The sequence below is a fragment of the Ursus maritimus genome, unplaced genomic scaffold, assembly GCF_017311325.1.
Source record: "Ursus maritimus isolate PB19 unplaced genomic scaffold, ASM1731132v1 scaffold_1, whole genome shotgun sequence".
NCBI lineage: Eukaryota > Metazoa > Chordata > Mammalia > Carnivora > Ursidae > Ursus > Ursus maritimus.
In genome coordinates, this window is record NW_024423343.1 from 13,602,330 (window position 1) to 13,617,128 (window position 14,799).

At 41.5% G+C, this 14,799-nt stretch overlaps 1 protein-coding gene across 5 annotated transcripts in view; it reads left to right on the forward strand.

Annotated features, from left to right (window-relative positions):
- DOCK10 (dedicator of cytokinesis 10) overlaps positions 1-14,799 on the forward strand; it is a 262,401-nt gene that overhangs the window by 200,669 nt on the left and 46,933 nt on the right. For all 5 annotated transcript variants that reach the window (XM_040639806.1, XM_040639813.1, XM_040639809.1 and 2 more), the window contains exons 26-28: positions 2,766-2,879; positions 5,296-5,367; positions 11,447-11,593. In XM_040639806.1, the coding sequence (XP_040495740.1) occupies positions 2,766-2,879; positions 5,296-5,367; positions 11,447-11,593 (333 nt within the window). The remainder of the gene's footprint in view (positions 1-2,765; positions 2,880-5,295; positions 5,368-11,446; positions 11,594-14,799) is intronic.

Genomic DNA, 14,799 nt, shown 5'->3' on the forward strand with positions numbered 1-14,799 from the left:
ATGCCAGTGAACTTGTGATGATGTTTGCACATTAGAGTTCCTGCCTAAAAGTCATCTTCTTGAATGAAAAGAAAGAATCCATCCGGAGATAAATGAGAGTGCCTTATATTACTTTATAATGCATAGAGCAGCTCAATTTCTATTTTTTATGTATAGATTAAGCCTTTTTGAGACACAGAATTTTTTTAATTGAAAGAATTTATTCCATTAATATATACGAATAGACATATACTCCAATGATTTAGATATTTAGAAAGGCGACTAGAGAAGAATTTGGGGATTTTTGTGCTAGAAACGAATAAAAACAAAAAAGAAAACAAAACGTTCTATGAAATTTCATTCTGGAGTGAATCCCTCTGAGGGAGTTTTTACATTATAGTTTTATATCTACATAATTTCTACCTGCCTGAAATGTTAGGTATGTTCCCAAATACCCACGTATAAGTGTGTGCCCTTCCTTAAAATAGCGCATATGCCAAAAATAGTTACTTCTCAATAATTTCCCTGTGGTATAATCTTACCCAACAAGATCTACATTTCAGCTGCAGAAAGACAGTTGACCTACAAATGCTTGTTTAGTTTGCTCTCTGTTTAAGACAGAGTGGTAGCATACTTGAATCCAGCACTGATGAATTTACATTCAACAGAACCATCTATGGAACTTTCTTTCAATGCTTAACCCAAGTTTTCCATTTCAATCAACAAAGGGACTAAGAAGAAAACAATTCCCCAGTCCATATTATTACACAAAGCATCTTCATTTCAACACAAGTGCTTACCTTGTTCCAATAGGCTCATTGAAGATTGCATGAAGAATCCACTGATGCTGTGACTGTTTTTGTGACAGCCAAAGAAAGTTCCTTATGAGAACCTTAAATCAGCTGTCAGACTCATTCTGTGATGCTCTTGAAAAGGTGTATTGGAGTGCCTCCTGGTATGGTCTTTATTTCTAACCAGGATGTTTGAAATCTCCCGATGAGACCATTTGATTTTGCAATATAGGAGATTGCTTATTTAGTTTGCTTTGACGTGGGTGAAATCTAGAAGTATACACCTCAGTGGGATTTCAAGCTGATAACAATTCCCAAAGATATTTCATAAAAATGTTTTCGTATATCTAAAGTGGACACACCAAATGAATTTTACTCCAGAAAGCACACTAAACTAGCAAGTGGGAAATCAGGTTCTAGTCAAGGCCACAGAGTTAGTGTGAGCCATCAGCCTCTCTGGAACTCATTTTTCCTCCTCTGTGAAGTGAGAAGGAATGGACCTGATGAACACCTAGTGCTATGATTCTGTGATTGGACTCCTGTAGCACTACATGGTTGATAGCCTGACCCTGACCAATGAGTGATTTTTTTTATTCCCTGTGGGAAAAAGTATTTTTTAACATGTAGATAGATATTAAGCCCCATACCTAGGTGTATAATGAAAACTGATGGGCTGGTACCAATATATGCTTTGATGTCCTTGAAAGATGTGATATATTCAACGGAATTTATATATATTCAGAAGCAAACTAAACACCATTTCAAGTTCAGTGGTGCTAAATGCTGCTAACTCACCCCATTTACAATATCCAAAATGCACACCCACACCATGTCTTTTGCAAAGATGTGTGTCTCAAGTCAGTCTAATTAAATGCCGTGGTTTCCAGCAATTCGTGGCACTGACGTGTTCCAGTCAAAATTGTAAAATAAGAATATCTCAGAGCTAGTTATAATGCTGTTGGTGTTAAATAATTGTGCATGGGACTAGGTAGTTGGTGATGATAACACCCTCACATGAGTCATAGTTCCTGAGGAAAAGAAATCATATTACCCTCGATTTTGGCTAGATTCAGGCATCTCTTAGCTTTGTCTTTCTCCTCCGAGATGGTCTTGGAGAAGTCAGGCTCCATCACAGCAACTTAAGTGTCCGTGAGTTGCCAAGTTCAAAGAAATGATTACAGATCCAAATGTGAATGGGCCTCTCCTTTGAGTTTCTTGCCTGCCCTCACTCTTGATTATCGTGAAGTCTGAGTGGTGAAGATTATGAAGAAATGACCTTCCTTGAGGCAAACCCAACTCATAAGTAAAATAGTATAATCCAGGCATAAGCTTTTTATATTAAAATTATGTGCATAAATGGGTACTGATATCCTGAAAATCTATGAAGAAATACTGAAAATTAAAACAATTACATGCATTCAGAAATGCACACCAAAACCCGTTTTTTGAGAGAAAAAACAAAGTGAGCAGCATTTGTTATCTTACTGATGGCCAATGTTCATGAACCTTTTGATAGCTGTGTCTAAGCATGAGATGATAGAAACTGGGCATGTGGGGAGCTCACCTACTGGCCTCTGGAAGGCACCTGCTTCCCCACTTGGCTATTTGAGTGGGTGCTCTACCCTTTCAGGATGAAGAAATGCTACCATGCCACCTGTTACCAGTGGAAGGAAGGAGAAGGGGAAATGTGTCCTAAGTAGGTGGGTCAAAGCCCTCCATGTTTCCTTGAACCTGCTAAATTGCTCTCTGACTCTTTCTTTTGATTTCTACAAAAAGAGTTTCAAGGAGAGCTTAGGTGAGCCGAGTCCTCTCTGTGCAAAGCCCTGAATAGGAACAGTTGTGTACTACTCTTATCACTGGGCCTTCATTTATTTCATGACAAAATCTGGCATGAGCAGATAATTTTGAGATACGAGTTATTCATGTAACATAATTTTTGAGGCTTTGTTGTTTTTTTAAGTCTTTAACTTTTTTCACTTTTTGGATTTTCTTCAGTTCGTGTTCAAGACCACGGCATGCAAGGAGAGAACAATACATGAGGAACTGGCTAAAAATGTGACTGGTCTTTTGAAGTCAAATGACTCAACAACAGTAAAGCATGTCCTGAAGGTAAAGAATTTAAAACAGTCTTTCAGTTGCTAGCACGAGGGATCGCTGGATCTCACCCCCGGAAGGCAATAAGACTCATTGATTTCCATAGATCGTTTCTCTTATAGTTTGTAGCATAAGCGTCATAAACTATATTGAAACTGTAGTATATAAAAACATCAAGCAAAAGAGATCTGTGTCAAAAGAACAGAAGATATAGAATGGGCCCAAGTGGAGTCCTTTGGCCCACAGATTTAGTCCCTAGTTAAATTAATTATCTATCATAACTTGAGAGATGGATGATTGATTAGTATGTAGCTGGAAAGAGGAGGGGGATCAATAAGTATCAACATGAGTTCCCTAAACTCAGATTATTCTAGGCCAAGCAGTTTGTTTAAATTAGTCTTATGAGTATATTCATTCTGTTCGTGCAACAAAGACGTTCCAAGTGCCCCCCATGGGATAGACCCCAACCTCAGCATTTGGCAGGCATCAGAGAATAGAATAAAGACCTCTGCCCTTGGGAAGCTTGCACTCTACTGGGGGATAAAAAAAATAAAATTAATTAAATTGTGTATTAGAAAATGAGAAGTGCTATGGGAAAAGAAAATGTTGAGCACTGCAGTAAGAGGAACTGGGAGCACTGGGAGTACAGGGTAAGGTGTGCAGTTTAAGTGGAATGGTCAGGATAGAGCTCTTGGAGAAGATAATACTTGAGCAAAAAATGCAAAGGAAGAGGGGGTGCTGGCCGTGTGGATGCTTGGAGAACAGTAAAGGTAAAGGGGAGACGTGTATAAAAATCACAGGGTAGCAGCACGCCTGGGGTGCCAGAAGGACGGCAGAGAGGCCAGTGTGGCTGGAGCCAAGTTAGAGAAGAAGAGAGGAGGTGGGGTGACATGGGGGGTTGGTAGGCAGGTAGCATAAGGCCTCGTGGGCCATTGCAAGGACTTTGGTGTCCACTCAGCAAAACTGAGAGCCGTTAGAGGGTTTTGAGCAGGGGAGTGACGTGAGATACCTGAGTTTAAAGGAGCACCCTGATGACTCTGTAGGGAACTGACTCCCGCAGGGTGAGGACAGTGTCACGGTTCGGGGGGGTGTGGTGATGCGTCAGGAGCTAGGAAGCAGTGGGATGTGGGAATACGAAAAAGGAATATGCGGGGCCTGCAGAGATTGGAAGGCAGGAGAGGAGTGGGGCTTCTGCTATCAGACACGAACTGAGGCGAAAGGCTTAATTTCCTTAGTCCTGGGGGATTCAAGGTAAAAGGCAGAGGCAGGCCTGAGTGCTAAGAGGTAGGGCGTGGTAAGTATCAGCTGCATTAAGAGACAAATGTGGGGACATTGGGCATAGGGTGAAAAAATATCATTCTGGACAAGATGGGGAAAGGGGATTTTAACAGTGTGCCTTGTATTGATTATTTCCAACAACACGAGTCCATTGCCAAGATCAAACAACCCCTTTGGTTAAGCGAGAGCTGCCTTGTTAGAACTCAGACCTCCTCTGCCCTCTGCCCCTCATCTCAGACAGACTTCTAAAATTAGGGCTGTGTACCCAGAAGTTCTTAGAGGCATAGTTTGTATCAGCTGAAACTGGATAGAACTCAAATGCCCATCCACGGTAGAGCACATCCATGAAGTGTGGTCATATATGGGATATGGTGAATTGTTACTGGACTCCCAGCTACGTGGCTGAACAGAACTGAACCTCAGGACAGAAGCTGTTGAATGAAAAAGCCAATCACAGGAGAATCCACATAGGATGATTCCATTTATACAGAGTTCAGCGGGCAGGCAAAAGTAAATATTACTTCCGTGGATGAAATTAGTAGCACAATTATGAAGTAAAGCAAGGGAATGACTAGTACAGAATTCAAAATTGTGATCTGTGGTGGAGAAAATGGGAAGGGAAAAGGATCAAGGGGTGTATTCTTTAACTCTCCATAGACAATCTATACTTTCTGTATCTGGGATAAGAATGACCCTTAGACCCAAGAAAGAGGGACCTTCATCCGGGGACATGTTTCTGTTTTTTCTAACTCCACCCCTCCCCATAGGAAGAGGTGGGAGAGGAGTCAAGAGAAATGCCCCTTGGGAGCCCTCTAGAAGGATACCCAGGAGACTCCCGCCCTAAGGGCTTACCAGCATATTCCTGGGCCCGCCGAGGCCTTTCCTAAGTCCATTCTTCAGAGAGGAAGTCGTGAGGCCTGAGTTCAACCCTAGACTGGAGGAAGCAGCAGTTTGCTGTGGGAGAGGAGCACTGGTCTGTGGAAAGCACTCATTTGCACGGGCCGGACAGTCATGAGTGTGCAGCTTGCTTGTGCATTTCAAAGAACACATTTTAAAATCAAGATTTTATAATATTACATGTTGTAAAGGACAAAATCATCATTATTTTGCTCTAACATAATAAATTTCTTATTGTCTTTTCTTTTTCTTATAGCACTCCTGGTTCTTTTTTGCAATTATCCTGAAATCAATGGCCCAGCACTTGATTGACACAAATAAAATTCAGGTAAGATCACGGGTGATACAGTATTATCCAACAATTATGCTGATGAATATGCTCTCATTAGTTCCATTTTTATTTACTTTGTAAACCTTAGCAATTTATGTTAATTGCTTTTTAAGTGCGAGAAATGATTGTGTGTGTCACTAAAGGTCCTTCAGAAGCAGATGCGAGGACAAAATTAGAAGTTCAAAAAGATGAGAAGGAAGGACAAAAGGGACAGGAAAGTCTGACACCTGTGGAAGGAGATGGGGAAGAAAGGAAGGAAGGAAGGTTGGCCAGAAAGAGCTCTGCAGGGGCACCTGGGTGGCTCAGTCGTTAAGCGTCTGCCTTCGGCTCAGGGTGTGATCCCAGAGCCCTGGGATCGAGCCCCACACCGGGCTCCCTGCTCCTCTGAGAGCCTGCTTCCTCCTCTCCCACTCCCCCTGCTTGTGAAGGAAAGAGCAAAATAAATAAATAAAATCCTTAAAAAAAGAAAAAGAAAGGAAAGGAAAGGAAAGGGAAGGGAAGGGAAGGGAAGGGAAGGGAAGGGAAGGGAAGGGAAGGGAAGGGAAGGGAAGGGAAGGGAAGGAAAGGAAAGAGCTCTGCAGTGAGAAGATTTTGGCTTGCCCAATGGGCAATCTGAGAGCAGAGAACGTTCATTAGGAGAGTCCTACATGGAGAGATGGTCTGGTTCTCGTGTCTCTGCAAGCTCAGTTATTAACTTGGAACAGCCTCAGGAGAGTGTGGCCTGAACACTTGAGTGGATCCTGAAGGTTTAGCAACTATTTATGTTCTTCCCAGTAGATTTTGTCTTGAAGGGACATCTGAGCTGTGCACGTCCATGGCTGCCACAGTCCACGATTTGGACCACATGTCACATGTGTTCCTGACCCTGCTGTTCCACAGTTCCCGTGGGCCTCTCTTCCTGAAAGGAAATTGACAGGAGGGAGGCTAGTGGAGTTACGTGTAACTCCTGTCATGGCAGCATGTCTCGGGGCCCTACCTGATCTCATCGTCTCCCTCCTCTGCTGTCCATTTTTGATTCATCTCACCCTCAGCCAGCAGTTCTGAAGATCTTGGCGCCTCACCACACTGGGGTGCGACCCAGGCCTCAATCAGAGTGGTCCAGAGTGGTCTCAGCCTCTGGTAATCACATTCTGCTCAGACCATTCGTAGTTACAGTTGGGTAAGGAGGACCAAGGAAGACGCAAGTGGATTGACCACCTGAGTTCCACATAGATTTCTCTGTACTCCCAGAGTGGGTAAGACCCAGGGGAAACCTCGGACTCTCCCCCTCTGCCACCAAGAGAGTAAATCAGAATATTGCTTGGGGTGGAGATGGTGGTGAATAGTGATATCATCTTCATTTACACTCTTGGTCAGGAAGGGGTAGTGTCGGACACTTCCACTTGGCCTTTTACACGAGGAAAGCTCCATAGGCCAAGCATCCAGTGTAAGGTAACCCTAAATGCTAATTATGTCAATGCGTAATGTATAATTATACATTTGCACCAGGTAAATGACTGTTGGGTGTATCTCTGAAACCAGCAGACCCAGTATTAACAGAATTTTAGTCAGGACTCTTTTCTTGCTCCCTGCAAGTTCCCACTCTAACAGGATGGATATGATGATTCTTTTGGCCTTCAGATGTCAATATCAACTCAGATCTTGTGTTTAATAGTGCTTGAAATATAGGAGTAATCCCCTCTCCCCAGTGGCGTCACCTGAGTAAATGTCTGTAGAGTCCTTTGCAGAAGGACTGATAGAATCATTACAGGATATTCGTACTAAAGTATCGCAGGGGGCGTTTTTTAGAGTCTCTGTCTCTGCTTCAATCAGTGTGTACCAGATCTGAAAAATGACTCAGGTCCAGGAACAGAGAAAGTCATCGTGAAAATTTTGGAGCAAACATCCTCATCTTCTAGTAGTCCATCCTTGCCTTCTTGGTGGATTAAGCACTGTCATTGCTGGTTGCTGTCTGTTTTTCCCATAAGGACCCCACGTATTACTAACAGGCTCTACAAGTCCCTGAGAGTCTAGCCCCCTTGGCTGCCCTTCAGCCTTTCCATATGTTATGATAATCACAGCCCTCTGGCTCCTGGAGGTTAAGTACCATCACATGGCCTCTGTTATTTTGCTGAACATCACCTTCAAAGCTGTGAGTGAGCCAGCACTGTGCCTGTCTCACCTGCAGACATGAGACCACTGAACTCCTTAGGGATGTTGGTCCCAGAACCTTCTTGATGGCCTTGGTGTGGATGGTGTGTCTTCTGCACCTTCCTGTAGAATTTCATCCTCCAGTGGGTCTTCTGATCTCAACAAATGCATTCCTACATATCCACTTTCCTCTGCCTCTTTATTCCTTCCTCTGTCATCTGCCGGGGCACCTCAAGCGTTCTTGTTTTCCTTTGCTTACAATGTGCTGTCTCCAGCGTTCTAAGAGCCATCCTAACAGTGAACAAGATTGTTTCATCCCAAGTCCTGATAAAGTGCCCCCATGTCAATGAGTTTTAACTTACTCACTCTTCTTTCTGATCCCCTCGATCAAACACATTTAACACCCAACCTCAAAGGTACTCCCATGGCTCCTGCTTGGAGTGGGCCAGCTAACTCTTACAGCTCCTTGGGGTATACTCCCTATCTTATTTTATTAGGCACAGCAGGTTCATAGCTGGGCTAAGCTGGACCTCAACTTCAGTTATTGGCCTGAGCTCCGGGGCAAGGAGAGGGACATCTCCCGAAGGATTTGCCTACTGCCTTGCAGGGAAAGGTTTTTGCAGGGTGAAATGTGAGGAATGTGAGGAATAGGGCACTTCTACCAGTGCTGAGGGCTCAGGGAAGTGTGCAGAGCCACCATGGTGACGTCATCCACCCAGATGTCCCCAGCCATGCCTCCACACCACAGGTCTCTCCAGCCGTGGCTTGACCCAAGCATAACAGATCTGCCTTGGCTGGACATTTAATCATCTCCGGGGCATCCTAACTTAGCTCTTAGGTCTTATATTTGCTTTTCAGCTGTGTCTGCTCTCCCTCTTCCATAGATAAAAACCTCCTGTCTGGAAGGAAGAGAAAATCTAATGTGAAGATAAGAATGTTTCCTATCTCTCTGTTTTTAAGCTGTGTTGGAGTTAGGACACTTCACTGCTCTAATCCTTGCCCTACCACTAACCTGTTAGATGATGAAAAAGACATTTAATATCTCAGAGCCTGTTTTCTTATCTGTAAAAAGAACAGGGTTGGACTCAAACCCTTTCATTACCACCAGTAACTATCTGCTCAAATAGGTCACAGATGCCCTTGTGAATGGTTAAGAATAAAGGAACTCATCATGGGCAACATCGTTGTGTCTAACCATTTATCTTCACTGATTCCAGTTGCCTTCTCTCTGTCCCCTTCAGGGGCAACCCCATCCTCCAGTTTTCTTCCAGAGGCCCATCACCCTCCAGTTTTCTAACCATCTAACCATCTCCATGCATGACAGTAGGAAAGACCTGACACCATCATTTGACTCAAAAGCATTCACAATAAACACCTCTCAAGCTATCTGCATTTTCTCTTCTTTTTCCTTTTTTTTTTTTTTTTCAGTTGTGAAGTGAATGGCTTTCCCCACCATTAAAACAGTTTTTGTCATCACGGAGTGGGGGAGATTTGAGGAGATCAGGAAAGATATCTGGTTAAGTCCCCTGGGAGGCGGATAGCACCTCCACATGACCCCTGCTGTCTTAGCCAAGGCGAGTTTCTGTTTACTAGGAACTGCTGGATGCCTTCTCTGCACTCATCTCTAGTAGCAAAAGGTTCATTGTACAGGCTAAACTTTTATTTCCCATCAGCCTCTTGTTCCTAAAAAATTGCCAAATGCCTGACATCAGCCCATGCATTCTGTGCCTGCTCCTGGCGACATATGTGGTACGATAGCCCAGATTCTCCCAACTAGTTCTTGAGCCTTTGCTTGAGATTAGACTATGCCAACCCCTTGCCCCCTTTTCCCCCATGTCCTGAGACAGAAATCCACAATCCCGGGGCACCTGGGTGGCACAGCGGTTAAGCGTCTGCCTTCGGCTCAGGGCGTGATCCCGGCGTTATGGGATCGAGCCCCACATCAGGCTCCTCCGCTATGAGCCTGCTTCTTCCTCTCCCACTCCCCCTGCTTGTGTTCCCTCTCTCGCTGGCTGTCTCTATCTCTGTCGAATAAATAAATAAAATCTTTAAAAAAAAAAAAAAAGAAATCCACAATCCCTGGAGCAGAAATTCTCCCACCTCGAGCCTTTGGAATATGCTTCTGGAGAACAGATAAAAATACTACTCATGTATTTACCAGTCAGAGCATCTTTGGGTTAAGAGTAGGAGTAGGCCACAAGGGGAGTTTGAGAAGAGGACAAAAAGAGAGAGAAACAGAGGGAATATCAAAGCCCAAGGTGTCAACACGTGCCATGGTGTGAAGAAAATGTCGGTGCTGGTCGTTTCCGACGCCTTAGAGGATCAACAAAAGGAAAAGAGGAAATCTACAAATGTGCTTCGATTATTTCAAAAGTGAATGTTGCTTTCATGTAGGTGAATTGTTTACCCTTATTTCCCAACATCTAGGGAGCAGAATGAAAAGTGATGCATGTGATTAAATCATTTAGGTTTATTTGCTGTTAATTTAATTTAATTTCCACAGTGAGTGTTAAGTATCACGGAGGGTAACCATAATACCCCAAAATATCTATATAGCAGTGTCCTGGTAACTTGACTTAAAAAGAAAAATCCCGTACACAGAAACACCTGAGGGCCTGGACTTAGTTAAAAAAAAAAAAGAAAGAAAGAAAGAAAGAAAGAAAGAAAAGAAAAGAAAAGAAAAGAAAAATCCAGCGCTAGCCACAGCAGCATCCCACGGTTGAACCGCTGTTTGTTCTAAGTGATTCCTGTAACTTCCTCCTCCATGATTTTTATTCTGGTAGCATGGAAGGCTGGGTGTGGAGAATTTTAGAATTATATAGTTCAGTCGATCTCTAAATTTTGTGTTTCTATCTATAGCGAAAATGTGAGTCTAATTTTAAAGCCAACTTGTAAAGATGAATCAATCTTGCCTATCTCGTGCGAAGGTCCGTGTCAATTCACGAACTACAGATAGATGGGGAAAACTTAGCTGCTTGAAACTTTCCCCTTCTGTGCGGGAGGTCCAACAGGAGGAGAAGATTCCTGGACCTGAGGGTGGTCTTTGGGGACCCAGAGAGTTTAAGTCCATGTATGTACTGGTGGCACGTCTCTTGACTGTGAGGTCCCAGTGGCACCTGCTGCGGCATATGCTGGGGCTGTGAGGTTCGGATCCACTTGTACAAACTTGTAGCTACAAGATGAATAAGGGCTGAGGATCTTATGTAAAACACAGTAATTACAGCTAATAACAGTGTGTCGTGTGATTGAAACTTTCTAACGGAGTAAAACTTAAGTGTTCTCACACAAAAAAATGAAGATAAATATGTGGGATGATGGATTTGTTAATTAACTAGATGGCAGGAATCTTTCATAACATATACGTGTATCAAAATACCACCATGAACACTTTAACTATCTTAGAGTTTTATATGTCAATTATACCTCGATAAGGTTGAAATAAATTTTTCAGAAAATTCTACCCGGCACTTACTAGAAAACATTTCAAAGCAACATCTGCACTCACTCAGTTATTCATTCACTGAACTCTTGTAGTTGGGGGATGTCCAGTCCTTCAAAATCAAAATAATTAATTTTAAATTAAATAGAGAATTATGTGTTAATATAAATCTAGAACAATATTCATTATAATTATTTTCTAAGAGGGAACGGGGGGGAATTAAGATGTGAGAGGTTTCTACACTGAATAGTTTGCAATTAGTATGTATTTTACTTTTTATTGAAAAAGTGAAAAGATCATTGGCCCAAATAGAAGGAAACATGAAATGAAAATGGTGGAAATCATGATCTTGACATTTAAAGGGTTTCTATTTTATTATCGCTTTCAGGTTTCCAAAAGGACTCTTTCTGTTTGATGATGTACAAATGAAGTCTTTCAGTTTCTTATGTTTCCAGGCTTAGGATGTCACATGCCACATTATAAAGCAATGATCCGTTCTTTCCTTAGCTTTCTCGGGCTCAAAGATTTCCTGAATCTTACCAGAATGAGTTGGACAATCTTGTCATGGTCCTATGTGATCACGTGATTTGGAAATACAAGGATGCCCTTGAAGAAACAAGAAGGGCAAATCACAGTGTTGCCAGATTTCTTAAGGTACAGTTCTACACATTTGCAGTTCTGTGCAAGCCTTCATGATCTTGGATGGGAGCTACCCTACGTGTTAATCTATTTGTGATAAAGAGTCAAGGCTAGCACTCTTAGGTGAATACTGCTATCGATGCATCATACCTTTTAATGTTGTGCTCCAATTTGGAGGCACATAGAACAAAAACCGAGTTTTAGTAAAAGTATCCATTTGACTCTTGTCAAATCATAGTATTTCTAAACATTCTTAAAGAGAAAAACGAGATTTTTAAAGGAAAAGCTGCCCTGTAGCATATGGTCTTGGGCATTTCTGCCCTTGCAGTGGTGTTCTGGATTGGCTGTAGCCCCAACAATGATGTCAAGTAGCCATTTGGGGAACTTTGGGTAACTTGGCATTTTTGTTGTGTTACCTCCAGTTTCTTTTTCACAAGACGAAAATATTGTGCACTAATCACATTTTTAACACAATCAATTCAAGTATTGAGAACTACTTACTAAACTCGATATATGTACACACACATATATATAGTATCATAGTTATGTTTCTTTGGATTACAGATGGACTTGAGGAGAAAAAAATATGTTTAGTCAAAAAAAAAAAAAAAAAACCAAAGCTAATGTAGAATGATGGTATATCATTTAACAGATAATGCATCCAACTAGAAAGGGGCGCCTGGGTGGCTCAGTCTGTTAAAGGCCTGCCTTCGGTTCAGGTCCTGATCCTAGTGTCCTGGGATCAAACCCTCCGTCAGGAGCCTGCATCTCCCTCTCCCTCTCTCTCTGCCCCTCCCCGCCCTTGCTCGTGCTCCTTCTCTCGCTCTGCTCTCTCTTTAATAAATAAAATCTTTAAAAATATATATATCCAACTTGAAAGATAATGGTTTTCAAATCTTCAAAAAAAAATACATCCAACTAGAAAGATGATGTTTGTCTTCTCTTCCTTCTTTTGCCCGATAATTGATTATTGTAACCTGGTGAATCCACTGCTCTTGTATCTTTATGATACACGCCAGAACATACTGGGTAAGTGTAAGAATTTATAAATAAATACTAACTCTATAAAGAAAGCTAAGAGGCCATGGAGGTACATATAAAATTATCCCAAATTATATTTGGTGAGTTTTAATCCAGTTAAATCCATTTTTAATGTTTTGAACATCATTTCTAATTATACACTACATTTGGTCTCATCTTAAATTCACTATTTTTCTTCAATATTTTGCTTTCAGAAAGAAACAGGGATGGTCAGAGTTAGTGATGAAGAGGGTAAAGAAGAAAACAATTATTCTAGTTTTCTACCACATTTTAAGACTTATGTGGTTTATTTGAAGTGTTTGATAAAAGAGGAAATTTGAAAAAAAATGATAAACTGTCCAATTTGTAAGCAAATTACGTTTAAGAAACATCTGCAGTATTCTTCCCTAAATTGCAAAGAATGACGAATAAGCAAGTCTTTTAGAAAGAGAAAAGACATTTTACCTACCCTCCTTGGCTTAAATGCTCTTGTACTTGTTGGAATAAGTGTATTTTTCTTGGAGCTCATTTATACAAAAGTTGCTTCTTGTGGTACATAAGCTGATGTCTCACTTGGGGGCAAGTAAAAAATGTCCAAGATTGAAAAGGACAAGATAGAGTAGAAGGCTAATGGTGGCTCCAGTGGTTTTGTGAAATCTGTGGGTAAAAAGCATGGACTGGCAATAGATAAACAAATACATCTCTACGTCTATAGTCTTAAAAGTCTATAAGATTATATAGATTATGTGAGCTGCAAATCGAAAGTAATACATGAAGTTTGTAAGTGGAAACAGTTTAATATATTGTACATTATAAAAGTCCATCCTACAAGCATTGTTGTCTTTTTTAATTTAAATTCAAGTAGCCAACATATGGTAAGTCATTAGTTTCAGATGTAGAGTTCAGTAATTGCATAGAACACCCAGGCTCATCACATCATGTGCCCTCCTTAATGTCCATCACCCAGTTACCCCATCTGCCCACCCACCTCTGTTTCTTTCCCATAGTTAAGAGTGTCTCATGGTTTGTCTCCCTCTCTGATTTCTTCCCATTCCATTTTCCCTCCCTTCCCCTGTAGTCCTCTGCCAGGCATGGTTTTCACATTTTAGTTTTAATGGCATTTATTTGGCACAGAAAACTTTTTTTTAACTTCTTGCAAAGATTATTAGATGAATCTTTTGAACTAGAAGAAGAAAACGGAAAAGGAGAGAGAGTGATTTTTTTTTTTAATGTAATTGAATGTAGTCATTTGGCACAATGCCTGTGAATTGATGAACTTTGAGCTTTCGGCTGCTCAACGTTGCCCACCCCTGCTATTGGCATATAAATATCTTATATTCCCAGAAATCTGATAAGGGTTATTTGCTCAATTGGGGCTTCAAGTGACTTTTGCCTCTTTTGGTTATTAAATTCTACATTAGTAATCAAATACTGTGAATGAGCTGGCTTTGGAATTTCACAATTAAAATATAATTTTCACACCATACTTGTGCCAAGATTGTTTTCCGAGAATGGAGAGAGCGGTAACTTTGGTGTGGGCATATAAACATGTCCTAGGTGAGAATGTGCTCTCCTTTATATCATATTATGGGAAAGTAATATTTTTGCAACAACCAAGCCAAAACCTTGCACATTTCTCTGGCTAGTCTCTCCTGGAAGAGGGTAGGGTACAAATGGATCCATGAATACCTACGGAGCTTTTGTCATTTTTCCTTTTACTCCCAATCTGGGTCACAACTCCAGTTACCTGAGCAAACCGTTCTGGGTACTCTTCTTATGCAGGCGTAATACCAGGGAGATAGCAAAGGAAAGTTCAGTGTGATTTGTGTTTTCCTGCTCAGACAGACGTATCTTTTGACACACGTGCCTGACTGATCACTTCATTTCAACTTTGGACAACATTTGGAAATCATCTAATAAAGGAGACAGTCTTAGTCTGTAGTAAAATACATGTAAAGAAACATCTGTGGTATTTCTGGGCAGATCTCCAAAGAAGGTGGATAACTGAGTCTCTGAAAGGGGGGAGGTCTTCCTATTTGCTTTATTTGACTTAAATGTTCCATGAGTTTTAATAAATAAGTGTTTTCTGTAGAGCTCAGCCATGCAAAAGTTGCTGTGGGTGGTACCGAAGCTAATGTCTAGCACAGGGGCAAAGGCAAGTATCCAAGATGAGAAAGGAGCAGGTAGGACCAGTGGTTTTG